At 44.2% G+C, this 18,473-nt stretch overlaps 1 protein-coding gene across 1 annotated transcript in view; it reads right to left on the bottom strand.

The window, feature by feature from the left end:
• Nucleotides 1-15,458, bottom strand: part of TMEM30A (transmembrane protein 30A) — a 131,784-nt gene extending 116,326 nt beyond the window's left edge. The window contains exon 1 of the mRNA XM_069235669.1: nucleotides 15,022-15,458. Within this exon, the coding sequence (XP_069091770.1) occupies nucleotides 15,022-15,258 (237 nt within the window). The 5' untranslated portion in view covers nucleotides 15,259-15,458. The remainder of the gene's footprint in view (nucleotides 1-15,021) is intronic.
• Between the last annotated feature and the right edge of the window lie 3,015 nt (nucleotides 15,459-18,473).

Raw genomic sequence — 18,473 nt, 5'->3', positions numbered from 1 at the left:
TAACCTCTCCTCATCCTCAGTTCCCATCAACTTTACCATTCATATATTTGTCTCGTCCTCCTCTTCTTTCATTTTAGGTGATACATGTGGACAAAAGTTACGGCGAAATAACATTTCTTCTCTCCCCGAACATTTCATCGCCCCTTTCATCCCTTCTATGTATTTTCTACTTATTGCTCCCGTCTTTCGGGTGCGAGGCAGTAAGATTCTCCATCTATAGAGAGGTATGTGATGGTTCTTAATTGATTCAAGGCTAATCCCTATTTTGGACTGGTAAGTGCAGAGTTTATCGCACCATCAATAAAACGTTTGAAAGTAAAACAAGAAAGATAATGTTATCAAAACATAAAATACCGTATTTATCGGCGTATAACACGCACCGGCGTATAACACGCACCTCATTTTAAGAGGACATTTCAGAAAAAAAAACCTTAACATTATATCGGCGTATAACACGCACACATCATTTCCCCCCTATTTTCAGGGAGAAAAAGTGCGTGCTATACGCCGATAAATACGGTAACTGCTACCTGGAAGAGCCTCCAGCAGTGTCTAATGCTCACATTTTTATTAATAGAGGTCTTCCGGGATAAAACATTTCTACATTTGGAACAGTTCAAAAGTCAGAAATATGGTTGAGGACACTAAGGGGGTCATTACGACTCCCGCCGGACGCGGTGACCGCGCGCCTGGCGGGAGCCGGCAAAATACCGTACCGCGGTCGCAAGACCGCGGCGGGTATTTTGAGTTTTCCCCTGGGCTGGCGGGCGGCCTTCAAAAGGCCGCCCGCCAGCCCAGGGGAAAACGACCTTCCCACCATGAAGCCGGCTCGTAATCGAGCCGGCGGAGTGGGAAGGTGCGACGGGTGCTACTGCACCCGTCGCGTATTTCACTGTCTGCTATGCAGACAGTGAAATACAAGCGGGGCCCTCTTACGGGGGCCCCTGCAGTGCCCATGCTATTGGCATGGGCACTGCAGGGGCCCCCAGGGGCCCCGCGACACCCCCTACCGCCATCCTGTTCCTGGCGGGTGAACCGCCAGGAACAGGATGGCGGTAGGGGGTGTCAGAATCCCCAAGGCGGCGCAGCATGCTGCGCCGCCTTGGAGGATTCTGACGGGCAGCGGAAAACCGGCGGGAGACCGCCGGTTTTCCTGCACTGACCGCGGCCAAAGTGCCGCGGTCATAATGCCCTAAGGGGCACCGCCAGGCTGTCGGCGGTGCTCCCGCCAACCGCGAGCCTGGCGGTCACAGACCGCCAGGCTCGTAATGAGGGCCTAAATGCGAAAGATTTCTCACAATTTCCGTAGCTCCTATTTCTGCAGCTTTCCTTCTTCCTGAAAGTTCTCCTTTTTGATTTTTGGGAAGTTTGATGGGCCCTAATCCAGAATGATCCCTCAATATGTGAATTGATGCTCCTTATTGACACCATTTTGGTGTGTTTTGGAGTGTGGAGGAGGAAGGGAAGAGTCTCCATTGATCCCCCCACCCTTTATTCTTTAAGAGGCAGTCGTCCTTAACTCGCGCTATCCCAGCGCTGGTTAGTGGCAACGCATTACATTCTTTGTTGTAGGAATAGCTGAACCCAGAGGAAGTGTTTGCTAGAGTTCGGTAAAGTAATTCCAGAGTCTTTTAACAGTTTGGGACACCTTAATGTTGATCATTGCGAATTTTTTGTTGCTTACAAACATTATGTGCATAATTTCTGCAAAATCACGGTCGTCAGAAAGTGTGCAAAAACACTAGCAGTGCATCTCTCAAAAGTATACGCAGCAGAAAGTAAACACTTATTTGCAAGTATGACAAACTGCAAGATGAAAGTTGAACGCTGGTCACAGTATTGGCCCCACAGCCACTTCTTTCTGCTGGAGGAAATATACACTAGTTCCCATGAAAACCACCTGCCGGAAGATGTGTCTTGCCAACCATAAATAGGCAAGTGTTCACAGTATTGCGCCCTGGGGCCAAAGTTGATGCAAGTGGCGGCTCACACAAAGTAAAAGGGTCAACTCTTGAAGCTGCATGGGCAGACTCCCAGAGTAGGTGAGTATATTACATCACAGCCAGGGAATAGTTACTTCTCTGGTTATATGCAGACTTCCGTAATTTGGGTGGCCGTGTGCTCAGTTGTGCTAGGCCCTGCAGTTCTTTAATGGACGGGCGATGTTCCTGACAATTCTATGCCACAACACACTGAAGACTATCCTACCCCTTGTTGACTCCAGCAGTTGGAGTGACAGAGCTAGCAGGTGCATTTAGGAGCCGGTCTGTGGGCACGGGAAAGACCCTACTCTTCCGCAGTGCCTATGGGCAGGGAAGGAGGTGTAGAACAGGTAAATACGTCTTCTGGGTCGCCACGTTCACCGCACAGATTCATTATGCCATGGAAAGGAAAGCATTTTATTGAAAAAAAAGTCCCATAGACATCACAAAGAGACAGCAAGATGCTTGAAAACAAGGAATAGGAAGAAACAACATAGCACCATGAGCGCGAAGCGGTGAAGCAAAAGAAAACAAGGGGGTACAGGGTAAGCGGCCACCGCAGCACAAGAGTTAACAGGCGGCAGCGGGAGGAGGGCAACTGGGGGGCGGGACAAGCAAGCATAAGGCATGGGGGAGTAGAATTTAAGCTCTATAGCTGAAGCAGGAGGGGGGTGCATGTACAGTTCCCCAAGACAGCATTGTGAGCATATTGACTCATAGGAGAAGGAAACCAAGAAAGGAAAAGAAAAGAAGACCCCCAAAGAACAGACAGACATGACGAAGTGTAATTATACAGTAGTTACTTCCTGCTCCCAAAGAGAAAAAAGAGGGACAAAGAGGCATGACTGACAGCAATCAAGCAAAGATTTTTAAATGACACTGCAAATAAATGGCTTTAAGCCCACAGAAGTAAGTGTACACGAGGCTGTACACTTATGCTCAACCTAAAAAAAGGGTACAGCAGGCTCCAAGGAGAAAGTACGCTGCATTCCTCTTTCCTGTTAATGCTCTCACTTTGAAGTCAGCTGAAAGCAAAATAAACACCAGGTTCCCTCAGAAGGCACAGCTTGACATTTGACCTCAGTCTTTTAATGCCCAGAAAATGTGACAAGATAAGAACAAGATTTACAAGCATGTTTATTACAGAAAACGTGTTAGTGGAAGACTATTATAAACAACTTTGGCATGGGGAAGTACAAACTTAAGCTGGGGAGCCTAAAGCAAATAAAGCCAGCAAACGGAAAGCCAGAAAATGTGAATTAGAAACCAAAATCCAATGGTAAGTAACAGGCAGAACACATTCCCAGGTCAACTTTCCGAAACTCCCCAAGACGTCTTTTGCATACCACACATTTGCACCATCTAGTAGCCTGCGACCTAAAAAGGCTGAGACCTTTATCTCGCTTATCTTTCAGCCTCATAATTGCTGAGAAAACATGAAAGGAAGTTTTATGGACCCAAAGTGCATTCCTAAAGTCATTTTAACAGTTTAAAAAAAAAAAAAAAAAAACACTTTCAAGGCATAACCTTACAGATACTTCAGATTGTTTCAAGTTTGTACTGGCTGTGCTTTAGCAGTAATGCAATTTAAAAAAAGGCAGACGTGATGTTTGGCTTTGTTAAATATGGAGAGTAAGCTGGCACGAACATTATACTACTTCTCCAGTTACTTGGTGAGATGTTGAAACTTTGTGCAGTTGTTCATATACAAGAATGCCTGAACAAAGACTCTTAAGAAAGGTGCAGTACCCCACTCTTAGGAGAGAGTCACTCCACTTGTCTGCTGAGTAATGCAAACAGTAATGCTGAAGCACCATATCTGTAATTCCTATTTGGCAATAATCTCTTTGGAGCACCTGAACTAAAAGCTCACAGCGAGCATGTGAAATTAAAATTGTGCAGGATTTGCAGAACAAGAGAGGTTTATATTCACTTGTAAATAAAATTGCATAATTATTCAACTAGTTTAATTAATCCTTATGCCTTGAAGGTTCCCAAGTATAAATAATTGCAGAAAATATGATCTTCTGCATTATTTTTTTTTCAGAAGACACAAACAGGCACTTATAAAAAATATTAAAAAAAGATGGTCTGTTAAATGAACATACACATTTAAAACATTAAAGAGAAACTCAAATCTACTTTCTTGCCCCCACAGAAAACAGGGCTTTTCAAACTGAGGTTGTGCATGTCATTCAGCTTTTTCAAAATCCTCAGACTGCAGCCTTCATCTAAGAGCATGTTTCACCTCTAGGGGTTGATGGAAAAGCAGAGTTTACAACAAGCAAAGGAAGACTCCTATACATTTTATCAGCTAGGCTCTCTGAAATGGCAATAGAGGGTAAAATAGAAGAAGTGCCAAACAAAAGTCAGAGTGATTATGGGTCCCGATAGGCTTCTTACTCTCCCCTCGACCTTAACCTTAAGATATTATCATGGATCAGAGCCCTTTAGGAACTAAGGAGTGACCAGGCGGAAAGGGGCATTAAGGCCTCAGTAGGACATCCAGTGATGGTGAGAGTGGATTTTAGAAGAAGGAGGAGAAGGAGAAGAGGAAGGGGAAAAAGTTGGCCAGACAAGCATTTGCAATGCAACAGGTCTCGTATTTTCTTGAGTTAGAGCAATTGGCTCTGTAAATTTAGAACTGGACTTTTCTTACCACATAAAATCGGTGAACCCTGCCTCATCATTTTGTCTTTTACTGACATGGTTTGGTGGACACTGGCAGCTATTGACATCAGACATCACAAGCCCTTGAGGACATACATAGTTGGGGGACATCAGCTTTCTAATTTAAAAAGGGAACTCAGAACTTTGGTAGCACGAAAGAAAAGGGAATCAAAAGGCAAAATGTTGGGATGTGGTGTTAAAAACTATAGAATCTAACGATGTTAGGAAATTCTGGAAATTAGTACAGGGTGGGACAGGTATTTCTCAAAAGCGGACCCTGGGACAGGTAGAGGATGTGTGGGTAAACTTTTTAGAAGAGACATATAATCATGGTGTTTCGATAAAGCAGAGCAACACCATCTTTAGTATTGACAATGAAGCAAAGATGGGATTTAGTTAGTAATTAAGGAAACTATTGAGAGGATAAAACTCCCAAGGACAGCTGACCCTGACAATGTTCCAGCAGTTGTAATAAAAACTAATACTGCATGGTGGGCCAGGCTGTTTCACTCGGTCTTCCAGGAAATCCTGGTAACAGGAAGATTTTTGGAGAGTTGGAAAGGGGCTGTGATAAAACCATTTCACAAAAAAGGTGTTTATACTCTTCCGGGAAACTATAGGCAAATTAACTTGCTGGGTATAGGCGTTAAGATTTTTTCCAAGATATTATTGAAGATGATTAAGGAGTGGGCAGATGTTAATTCTATCATACCTTGGGAGCAAGGTGGTTTTAAGGAGAGTCACTCGACCACTGATCACTGTTTTAGTTTGTGGGCGATTGCAAAGAAATCTATTAAGCATGGGGGACACTTTATTGCCGTTTTGTTGATTTTAGCTCTGCATTTGATTCGGTTGATCGGGTACTGTTATGGGAGGTATTAAAGGGATATGGCATACCAAAAAATGTGCTTTTAATTCTCAAGGAACTGCATATGGACAACAGGGCCCAAGTGGAGCTGGATAGGGCGGGCTTACTCTCGAGGAAAATCAGTTTAAGAAATTGCCTCAGGCAAGGATGTGTACTGGCCCCTACCTTGTTTTCTCGGTTTCTTGCTGATTTACCTGAAGTCCTAAGTTTGCCAAATGTTTTCAGTCCCAAAATGAATGGCAGAAATATTAGTTGCCTTTTGTATGATTCAGTGATTTTTGATCAGACAGGAATTGGATTGCAACTGAAATTGAATACATTTGGGGATTATTGCATAAGGAAAAAAAAAAAAAAAATATGGTAAAAACGAAAGTGCTCAAAATAGGGAAACAGGGGAAGAGTATGAGCTGGACAACTAACAATACAAAAATAGAGATAGTGAGAAAATATAAACATCTAGGGGTACGGTTTTCGCAGAGCTTAGGCTGGAAGGACCATCTTGCCTCCTTACAAGATAAAGCACTGGTGGCAATAGCAGGCCTAAGGTGATTCGATAAACGATATGGAGGCAACTCTCCCCAACCAGTATTACGATCCTATCAAGCTGTGGTAAGACTGCTATTTATGTACGGAGAAAAGGTGATGGGTATGAGGGTAAGAAGAGATGGGATTTGGAAGAAGGAAAATGTCTAAAAAGGCTACTTGGCATCCTCACCTCATCCGTGGCCCAGGCAATTAGGATAGAGACAGGTTTATTAGGGTGGACAAAACCCGCTTGTGCAGAGACATTAAAATTCTGGATAAGAATTAATAATGTAGGAATATTGAAATTCTCCCAGTTATGTAAAAAGGAGATACTGCAAAGTGAATTATCCTGGGCACGGGGTTAGAAGAAGAATTTCAGCCTGCGCCAAGTTACTAAATGTACAGGTAACAAGGGAGAAAATCGATGAGATTGGTGTGAGTAAAGCAGAGTTTGAAAGTCGATTAAAACACGCCATCGGGGCTGACGATCTCTTATTTGAGTAATAAAAGATCTGTTACTCATTTGCTAAATTCCTGGGAGAATGATGAACTCTTACTCTGTTTGGGAAAGATTCCAAACATTAAGATGTGTCACAGTATACTAAGGTTTCGTTGTGGAATAAATTTACTCTTTGTGTCAGGCAACCAGGAAGTTCTGCAAAACGAACAAAAAGTTTGTCAATGTGGTCTTAATGGGTAAATGTATACAGTCCATATTCTGATTGATCATTTGTGGTTCTTACCCAGGTGGAAAAAGGTTTCAAAAAGGTTTTTTTTTTAAAACATGGTATCAGAGAAAGAGGACAAGTGATTGACCTCTTACTGGACATGAGATTTTTAGATGTGACGTGTGTTGGGTAGTTTTTTTTAATCACCATGGATACAACGTTGAGAGATAATAATGTGGTTTATTTATTAGATTGAGGAAGAACAATTATTATATATAGTAGGGTTTTATATATGTTATACATAGATAGTTAGGATACGTTTTATTGTATTTATTATCTAGTATTTAGTCATGTATAGTGGATTTTTACGTGAGTAGTTTTTTTTTTTACATTTAAAAAGGCTACGGTCTAAATAAACATGTTTTTGACATACACACACACACGGCCTTGAGAAGAGACAAGATGACTACACTACCTCGAGTTGTATAAACATCTGAACAGAAATTGGAAAATAAGGCTGGAAAAGTATTTTCTTTTTATGTTAACAGAATAAAAGGTCTTTCAAGTATTCTCGCCTCACATTTCAACAAAGTTCCAATGAAGTTAACAATAGCAGATTCCTGAGAAGATTTATGGAGATAAGCAACGCCCTCTGTGGGGATGTTTTGAGGGCTGGCAGGGAGGGGCCCTGGAGGGAGACTCCAGATGCGAAGCTCTGCAAGTTTCACATCATTGCGTCTATGTTTAGCTACATTCTACGAGAAAAGGCATATTGTGACTTGTGAGCAGTGAGCTAAATGTTTAGGCACCAGTCACTGGGCAGTGGTAAAATAACATTAAAGAAATGAAGGTTACCTTTTATTAAAGATTTAATGGTGGAGCAAATTTTCCAGGAGCCAGAGGTAAACAAGGAGAGCACCGGAATAAAGCCAAAGCATATATCAGCGACGTAGGAGGAGCGGAATGCTGCAATAAAATGCAGGCAGCTACCAGCATAAAACATCCACAGTGAAAAGGGGGCAACAAAGAAATAACAAAAGTAGTCCGCCACAGCAACAGATAAATAAACCAAAAGGTGAATAATACAGAAATTGGTCACTGCTCTGAAACAGCAGAACTGCATACTGCGTGACAAGCTTTCTATATCAATGCATAAGAGCAAAAAGAAAGGAGTAAGAGGTTATACTGTTGTGCAACCCGATACGTCTCCTCACATCTAAATACAGGAAACATATGACTAAGGCAGATGAATATCAAAGAAGAACAGTAGGAATATGTATTAGTGTAATCAAACCAAGGTGTGCTCCTTAATGGGAGCACTTTTTATGAAACTTGAAGCTGTCAAATCATGCCTACTGTACAGGTCTCTAGCTTTAGTGAATACTTTTGTACACCATCCTTATGTGCCCATTTTTATATGGGAGCAAAAGGATCACTATAACTGATAAAACCAAAATCCCCTCATACACAGACAACATTATTTTATTAGGGTACTCATGATGGTGTTAGATCAAAAGAAGCTTAAAGTAGATGGTTCTCCTAAAAGTGACTATGTCAACATGTTTCAGACACTGCTGCCCTTTGTGGGTTAATACTTTCATCAGGACATAGGTCTGCTGTTACACTAACTTGAGGATATCCGAGTATCTCTACTATGGTGAAAGGCTTGTGGTTTTTAAAAAGTCCTAAGTAGTAAGGATGTGTGCCGGTGCCCTGAGCGCCCACCTGTACTGTTACCTAGACTCCTAATGCCGGTTTTTGGTCACAGACTAACACAGATAATGTACCTGCGTCATGACATAGGCTTGCCACACAGATTGTGGTCTTGTTAGATGTGGAGGGGAGCCCAAAGAGCTACTGTCATAGTGGTGGAAGGCTTCCTCAGCACAAGCACATTGCTGGCAGGATACAGTGTAGTGATCATTAGTACTGAACAGGAACTTTTTTCCGTGTGTCACTGGAGTGAGTCCTACAGGCTCACTTACATTTTCAAAAGTTCTTCAGCTATATGCTTAACTCAACCTTAGCCTACATCAGGTAGATGTGGAGTGCTGCGCAGCACAGAAGTAGTGACTCAGCTTTGGCTGTATGTGGGCCTGGGAAGGGTACAGTACAGGGATAGTGCAGTATTGTCTAGCACATGAGGGATTGGTGCATGCTGAGTGTATACATGCCTATGAGGAAAACATGACATGAAAGACGTAGTGTTGTGCAGAGCATGAGCAATGAGAGCATGCAATGGGTGTATGTGTACTGTGAAGTGTTGTAAAGCACGCACCTGGCGAGTGTGAGTGCTGGCATTCTGTGTGTTTCTAAGTAACACACCCCGTGTAAAGACAGAAAAAGCTTTGGTGCTGAACAGTATGCACAGACTATGTGGGTGTACTGACTGCATCCGTTTAAGTAATGGCACAGAGCCTGGCAGTACTAGTGTTGGGCTGTAGGTGCGCTGCAAATTTACAGTTAGAGAGTGTGCCTGTAGTGGTACATTATTATGAGCACCCTGGGTTCCATTTTGGGAAAGCCTGGCCTGCTTGGTGTAGACATGAGGAGGAAAGGAATTCCCCTAGAGAGATCTGTGCATTCCATTGAGCTCGGTAGGACACTGCAGAGAAAAGAAATCGGGTGCCCTTATGCTTCAAAAGACTGATTTTTGATTTAGTGATAGATCACAAGGAAGGGACCTTGACACATCTCAGGAACAGAGATGAGGCTGATAAAGTAATCAAAGAGTAGGACTGGGGCCTGGGACTAACCTTTTTGATGCACAAAATTGATATCCAGGTGTAAACTCTGGTCACTCCCATGAGTGGTGGTGTGGGACTATCAGATTTGGAGTCTAGCCTCCAGTGAAAGACATATTTTATGAGGAAAGAAGAAAGAGTGTCCACCTCAAAATAAGAACCCCAACATAAAACTTCAAAAGACTCAAACCTTAAATCACATTTAGTGTCTGGAAGAAAAAAAAACTTTAGGAACAGGAGGTTGATTTCTCATAAGTCTGTCATTTACCAAGCAGTCAAACAGACTGTGTGAGAAGGGAAGCTCTGCAAGACTTTTGCTTGTGGCCAGAACTGGGGGCCAATGCCTACTAGCCTCCCTGCTGGGTGAGGGGACATCACCCATGGAAACTAAGGAAAACCATACCACTAACACCAGCCTGCTTGTCGAGACCTGTGCGCCCAGTGAGGGAGAGGGGAGCATTGGAGGGAGCAAGGTCCAGTGGGCAGCCCTACCGTGAGGATTCCCTGTATGAGCTGTGAAGATTTAGCTGTGCACTGATTGGGTTGTAGCCTGTGTGCAGGACTGTTTATGGTGTCCCTTGTCTGACAGGAGAGGGTCGCTGTAGAAAGAGCCAAGTATTCAGCGCTGTGAGGCTGGTGCAGAGCCCACATAGCCTTGTTGCAGTGACCCCCGTATGCCAGTGGCAGCCATCTTTGAAGTAGTTGTGTGACCAGCATGCCAGGACTTCTGAAAGTCTGAGCAGTGACGCCATTTACCTGGAGGGGGTCAAAGGTGTGGGTGATTGCACTTGATGAGCCAACATTGTGTCCGGAAGGTACAACTCTTTGTGCCAGGAGGGACCAAACCACCAAAGGCTTCATGGCGTTTGCCAGGACAGGAGTGAGGCTGCGACCATCAGGTCTAGCCACATCGAGAGATCTGCCCTGATTGATCCACAAGTACCATCTCCAGTCGGGAGCTGAAGGATCGAATTCCCCTGCTGGGAAGAGCTTAACTTACAGTGTCGCTGTGAGCTGGAAGCAGCTCTAATTGCTGGGGAGAGCTGGCTGTGCCACTCCGGAGAGTGAGCCCGCGCCCGACTGACACTTCTGTGGGTACTGCGAGCAGCCTGACTTCTCTAAGCAGGACTTGATCTTGTGAGTGCCTGTGCTAAGGTCCCTTGCTGTAATGCCAACACTTCCATGCTAAAGGAGTGGGTAAGACTTGAATTGGGCCTGTTGGCCACTGAGGGATTTCCTAATGAAGGTACTGTGGCACCATAAACACTTTTGACTTAAATCTCAAAGAGTCAAAAGGGAACTCTTGAGTATGGCCTAGTGGAGTGCATTCCCTGATGCCGCCACCAGTGAATGGAGAATAACCCTGAACATGTTACAAGAAGAAAGGTGGAACAGTGATTTACCTGAAAACTACTAGAGTACCAACATCAATGGGGATTGTGATGCTGCATTTGAATGTTTCATTTCTCTGCATGCGTAGAGTTAGAAATAAAATACGACTTTTTCTTATAAAAGCAAGTATTTGGCCTTGACACTGAGTTATTGTTACTGTTTGCACTTTGAGTTATGAGTTGTGTTCACTGACCTGTATCTAGCTCCCCCACCCCCGACGGAGCCTTGACTGCTACCACTGACAGTCAAATGCACAAGGGATGCTTGGCCCAGTTAAGCAGGTTCTATAATAGATTGAACTCCGGGACTTTAGGAGTAAAAGGCCTCAACCACAACGATTGGGCCTAGTAACCACTGCATGCTCATGGCCCTTCTGAAATGGGTTCTGACAATTGTCTAGTGGAGCTGAAGATTCACATAATCATATGGTAAATGTCCAAATATGAAAGAAAGTAAGAAAACAATTAGAAATATAGAGTAGTTTCATTATTAGTTTCAGATCTCACTCGTGGTCTCTGTGGATTAACAGAAGAACTTTAACTAGAAAACCGAGCATGACAAGAAGCAGATCAATGTTTTCTGCAATCATATGGTATAATAATAAACAACTACTGTTAATTTTATCATTACACCTAAAACTAGATAATACATGTTGGTGTCCTTGTAACATACCTTATTAAATTCTATATCACACCGTCAAAGCAGGAGAATTGAGGGACTCTTACCTTGAAGCAGGTGCCCTGCAAGATTATGTAGTACATACTGGAGAACACAGATTTATTAATCAAAGGTCGGGAAACATTAAAATTTCCTAGCATTGTCGCAGATCTTCAAATGGTGCTATCCAAATCAGTCCTCATCTCCATACACTACTGGCAAAGCTAAATACAAAATAACAGTCCAAGTGATGTTGTGGGTGATTGCCACTGTGAGCCAAACACTGAACACGGTTTAGTTTTAACTGCCTTAAAAAATAAATAACTAAGGGCCAGATGTATCAAAGGTTTTTACCCATTCTATGTCTATGGGAAAATGTGTTCATACATATGGCCCTGAATAAATAATAAAAACAATATAATCGATGTGTACTGGATTTCATAAAGTGAAACTTATTTTTCAACTGCTGACAGATGATGAGGTGGAGAGCCTGGATAGCCCTATAAGGCCCTCATCCTCCTTGACCTCTCCGCAGCCTTCAACACAGTTTCCCACAGCACGCTTGTCAAGAGACGGCCCCGTACCAGAATGGGAAAAGACACGCTCAGACGGACTGCATTATTCCACACGGGGACCGATGCAGAAAATCCATCTCCCAACCCCCTTCACCTCAGACCCCAAGTACACCATCTGCTGTGACTCCTGTGGCTCATTCCTCAGCCCCACCATCTTCAGTATATACATTACACCAATAGCAGACATTGTCAGAACCCACGATATCAACATCATATCCTACACCAACATCCAGCTAATCCTCTAGCTCTCACCGGACCCCACAACAACTTAACCCAACTTCCACAACAGCATGAAGAATGTTGTGACATGGATGAAACACAACTTGTTTGAAGCTCAGCACGGACAAGACCAAAGTATTGATCTTCGACAACCATACCTCCCTTTGGAATCACACCTGTTGGCCTGCAGAACTCTGACCCAATCCCACACCAAAAGACCTCACCCACAACCTTGGCGTCATCATGGACAGCAAACTCACCATAAAGCAACACATAAACAGTCTCCTCAGCCTGCCTCCGCACACTTCACATGCTCTGAAGAATCTTCAAATGGCTCCCCACAAGCATTAGGAAAATAGTAATGTAAGCCCTAATCACCAGCTGTCTGAACTACAGCAACGCACTGTACGCAGGAACCACCACTGAACTCAAGAGAAAGCTCCAGATTGTTAACCATATTCTAATACGTTGTTGGTACACAGTCACAGAATCAGGATATGGGTAGGAGGAAATCCATGAAAGGATTTCAAGAGCGAGCCAAGTGAACTCACATAATAGAATATGCATTGCTGTGATTACAGCCAATAGTGTCTCAATTACAATTATTCACAAATAGCCAAACAAGCAAAAAAGCTCATGTTCTAGGCTGATCTAAACTGGGCCACAGTAAAACTACAAGAGATTTAGCATTAGCACCAATAATTATGTTCATCATGAAGAGTATTAAAACATTCAGACAATGAGAGTGCAAGATGAGACCTCCTGCTGCCGTTCAATGTGTACTGCATTATATGGTGACCAGATTTTGAAAAGAAAAAAACCGGGACACGTCAGACATAAAAGTAGGACTAAAGCCCTTGGTCTCACTTTTATATCCCACCTGTCCTGTAAATGTGTGTGTGTGTGTGTATATATATATATAAATATATAAATATACACACATATACACACACACACACACACACGGAGAAACCAATAATTTACTTCGTCAATTATTTAAGACTAGGGATGCATGTGAAATGAGAGCACACCTTTCACTTCTGCCTCGCAGGGTGACCTGACCTTTGAGCCAAAAACCAGGACATGTATTTAAAATTAACAAAAACGGCGGGACACCGGGACAGTCCTCTGAAAACCGGAACGTCTGGTCACCCTGTTATATGTTCGTAAAACGCCCTTTGGGATATGTCAACATAAGTGTGTAACCAACAAGGTCGGCCCCTCCCAACAGTGTGGGACAAAAACACCTACTCCTAAAGCAATCCTTTTTTTCATAACAAAATTACACAAGCTATAGGAAAAGAATGTTAAAATGCTGGAACGTGGGGGTTGGCAGAGTAAGGACAGCACAATATGTCCACAATATGTCAATATACCAGACTGTCGTTCCCACGTAAAGAGATTGCCTGTGTTAAAAAAAAAAAAAAGATATAAACCTCGCTTTCTCGTAAAAGAAACAGGAAGCCATGACACCAAAAACGGTCAGACTTCAATCTAGCTTTTCATCTTAAAAAAAACTATTTGTTTATATAATAATAATAATGGAAAATACTAGCGTTTTCATTGAGACATGTTTGGAAATAACAGATTGGGTTAAGACCGCGGTGCAAAGAAAACATTCTACGCCGACTCCACGAAGCTTGCTTACAATTCTAAATCAAGTACTTCAATAGATGGAAGCAAAAACACACACTATATATATATATGTAAAATGCAAATAATACCAAACTACAATTCTATCTCTCGCCGTCAAATGCAAAAGTATCAAGGACGCACTGCTAAACGCGAAAGTATAAAGAATCAATAAAATATAATGGATTAGAATACATCATTTTTGCACAACCGTGTAGTCAAGTGGAAACTATAAGGGAACACCAACGTCACTGTAAATACCTTAACTGGTTAAAAATGTGCATAAATAAAACAGCACACGAAAAACCCAAGTAGTACAAATGTAAATTAGCAAGGCGTTCGAATGGGCTATGAAATCCGAATACTACTCACATGCACGGTGCTTTAAAATATTTAAAATCTAATTTTAAAGATAAAACGGTGATGAACTGCGTGACCCTCTGCTTGTATGGAAAAGTTATATACACTGGGTCATTTTTCGCCGGATTTTAAAGGGTTCCTTATGTAAGACATCAGTTCTGGTCATGCACAGGCCACCCAGTTTCCATCACGTAGTTCAGTGGTTCCCAACCTTTTGACTTCTGTGGACCCCCACTTTATCAGTACCGGAGCTCGGGGACCCCCCCACCTGAATCATTATTGGAAACTGGGGGCCTCCCCTCTGAGTAATTACTGGAAGCTGGGGACCTAATCTATTAAAATTATTCAATTTTCCAAGCAGTCACAGACCCCCTGAGGAGGCTTCGCGGACCCCCAGGGGTCCCCGGACCACAGGTTGGGAACCACTGACGAAGTTTCTTCAAGACAATTTAATTCCCAGGGTTGCTTTAAGGTTGCTGAATGGATACCGAGGCATGTAATAATCACTTACCATCCCTCCTGCGCTCACCCCCTACCCAGGACCCCGTTAGACCACTCTTGTTCGTAGATTGAGTATTAATAGGGCACAGGTTCTGTATCGCTGGGTGGCGTCAACTGATACATAAAGGACAGCAAGACGGACATTGTTGGGGTGGAGGGCTGGTACCCAGGTTAATAGAGGCATGAGGTGTTAGTGAGTATAATTAGAAAGGACAGTGTTGTCGTTACCTCATACTCCCGAATGTTATTGGAGGTGACGAAGATGCCGATACCAATGGGGATGAAGATGAGGCCGATGATGAAAAAAGCAGGTAGCACGGTACCAGCGGTCAGGATGGGCTGCCAGGCGGGCAGCCGCTGCTGCTTGAAGGCGGTATTGTCTGGCTTCTTACTTTTGGAAGCCACCCCAGGCCCGGCGCCCGAATGGTGCCCGCCGCCGTCTTCCTCCTTGGCATTGTAATTCATTGCGGAGCGGCTGATTTGAGTCTGCTGTCGGACTGAAACAGCGACTCTCCAACACTTCCGGGTTTCTTGTTCTCTACTGGGTTCCTCCTGGTAACCACAGTCGACGTAAAGCTCTCCGGAAGTGACGACACAGCAACAAACACTGCAGAGCAGCAGAGTCCCGCCCTGGCACGTCGAGCAACCCCGTTCGTTGTTAAATGGTTACGTTGCTCGTAATAGTTTTCTGGTTGTCTTGTCGGTTCCCACTGTCCAGGGCTGTGGAGCAGAGGTTCGCAGTGAGAACAAGTGGTTTATTTTTAAGTGGAACAAGGATCGCGCATACCTACCAAGCTCTCATATCTTCGTGGCAGTTTTACGTCAATTAAGCTTTACAAATGAACTCTGATACAAACAAACCAAAGCGTAGGAAAATTTAAACGTGTTCGTAATGCTGTAAAGTTATCATATTTCTTCAAGGAAACTGGAGGTCTGGGTGTTATCTTCTATCAGAGTGTCTCATCTCTACCCACACATTCATCAGAAAGTGAAGTTTAAGGGCAGCTGGAAAATAGCATGTATTAAGGGAGTTTCCAGGTGATGTATGCGCTAGGTTGTTTGATTTTGGAATTCATGCCATATTTTCCAAACTAGAGGTCTAAGTGCATTAAAAAGTATGGGGACTGTAATGCTGCATGCGGGGGGAGGGGGGTTAAAGATGTGACTAAAAAATAACATATTCTGCTAGGCTTTTTGGGTCTTTGACCGCAAGTTAAATGAAAAATAAAGTTGTTACTCATTGGGAAATGCACTATAGTGTATTATGAAGTCTCTATTAGTTCATGCAATGCAGAGGTCTGTGTGTAACCAGAGAGCCACATAATTAAGTCCCGGTTGGCACCTGGAGAAAAGAGTCTTGTGTATTTGTAGTGCTACGAGGTCAGAGCCTGTGACAGAAAGAACTGTGAATATGCAATTAATTATTTAAAACTTTCATTACACAAAGCATAAGATAACATGCGCAAAATGTTAAAGATAAAATGGTGCTTCTAAAATATAGATTTTAATAATATCCACAGTGTACTTAATGCAATTATTTGACATTACTATCCCTTCAACACTCCCAAGTGTATCTTTGTATCCATCATTGGCATATCTGAGTTACTGGTAAGTCCCTAGTAAAGTGCACTAGAGGTGCCCAGGGCCTGTAAATCAAATGCTACTAGTTACCTGCAGCACTGGTTGTGCCACCCACATTAGTAGCCCTGCAAACATGGCTCAGACCTGCCACTGCAGTGTCTATGTGTGCAGTTTTGAACTGACAATTCAACTTGACAAGTGTACCCACTTGCCAGGCCTAAACCTTCCCTTTTACTACATGTAAGGCACCCCTAAGGTAGGCCCTAGGTGGCCCCATGGGCAGGATGCAGTGTATGTTTAAGGTAGGACATATACTAGTGTGTTTTATATGTCCTAACAGTGAAATACTGCCAAATTTGGTTTTCACTGTGTAAGGCCTATCTCTCTCATAGGTTAACATGGGGGCTGCCTTTAAATATCCTTAAAGCGCAAATTCGCTTTGAGAGCAGATAAAAATGTGGAGTTTAGGGTCTCTGAACTCACAATTTAAATATACATCTTTTAGTGAAGTTGATTTTTAAATTGTCTGTTTGAAAATGCCACTTTTAGAAAGTAGGAGTTTTCCTGCTTATTTCATTCTGTGACTCTGTCTGTTTATGGATTGTCTGTCTGGGTCAGTTTGACAGTCAGGCTGTTTTGCACCTCTCTAGACAGTGACACAAAAGTGGGCAGGGGTGTAGCCTGCATATCCTGATGAGCCATCTGAGCTAGAGAGGAGGGAGGAGTGGTCGTTCACACCTGAAAGGACTGTGCCTACCCTCACACAATGCAGTCTCCAACCTCCTGGTGTGCGTCTGGGCCTGGCCTGGACAAGGAAGGATCTTGCAAACACTTGAGACTTTGCTTTGAAGTTTGGCAACTTCAAAGGCAGAATTGGGTATAAGAAGAAGCCCCAAAACCCCAGACTTTTAGAATCTTTCTGGAATCATGAGGAACCTCTGCCCAGGAGAAGAGCTGAAGGAGGAGTACTGTCCCTTTGCTGTGTTGCTTTGCTGGACTGGCCTGCAGTTCTGCTTCTGCCTGAAAAGAGTGCAAAGGGTGAACTTTGCTGTGTGTCCTGCTTGATAAAATTCTCCAAGGGCTTGGAGTAGAGATTGCCTCCTTTTGGAAGTCTAAGGGACACCAAAGACTTCAGTTTCCTCGACCTGCAGCACTGGGAACTGTGTGTTTTGTGCTGTTCAAGAGGAAAAACCACTGCGACACCGCCAATGATGCCGCTGGGCTGCACCGTGACCTGCTGATGCAAAACATGGAGCCACATTGCTCCGCTTCGCACTGCTTCGCACTGGTCTCCCCGACGCCGTCATCGGACAACTTCACCAAGCTGCTGCTCGCACCGTGACCTGTGGGCCCCACACTCCTGCATCACCTGCTCACACCGCAGCCTTGGCATCCCTGATGACGCCGCTCCTGCTGACACCAGTGCCGCTGCCTGCACCGTGGCCTGTGGACAACGCTAGTGAGGAACATGAAGCACCGCCCGTACCGCAGCCCCGGTCCACCGACGCCAGCACCTTAGAATCCTGTGTCGTCACCAGGCATCCTGCCTGCACTGTGGCCTGAGGACACCGCTCAAGAGGGTCAGGAAGCACCATCCCGTCCCGCACCGCTAGCTTGGGCCTACCGACGACAGCGCTTCAGCAACGACGACGACACTGCCTGCACGTGACCTGTGGACACTGCACGTTGCACCGCCCCCGCTTCACACCGCAGCTCTGGTCTCACCGACACCGCTGGACTCCGTCACCGAGCTGCTGTCTGCACCGTGGCCTGTGGCCCCCCCGTTTCGCATCGTCTCGCTTCACACCGCAGCCCGACGCCATCCATGCCGGTGCACCTGACTTCATCAGCCTGGAGTTCGCTCCGCAACGTGTGTGACCTGAAGGGCCCGACGACTCCTGCACCGACTCTGGAACCGACTCTGGAACCGACACCGCGACGTCAGCGACACCGCTCTCCGGAGCTCACCACGAGGATCACAATGCCCTGCAAATCCAAGGTACTGTTTGTGGGTTTTACCAACACCGTAGCTGGTCCACAACCCTGCAGCCAGCCTGACCTGTTGGATTTGTTGATCACAATGCCATGATTGCACCAGG

Source organism: Pleurodeles waltl, chromosome 5, assembly GCF_031143425.1.
Source record: "Pleurodeles waltl isolate 20211129_DDA chromosome 5, aPleWal1.hap1.20221129, whole genome shotgun sequence".
NCBI classification, from domain to species: Eukaryota; Metazoa; Chordata; class Amphibia; order Caudata; family Salamandridae; genus Pleurodeles; species Pleurodeles waltl.
This window is presented reverse-complemented; position numbering and strand designations above follow the sequence as displayed.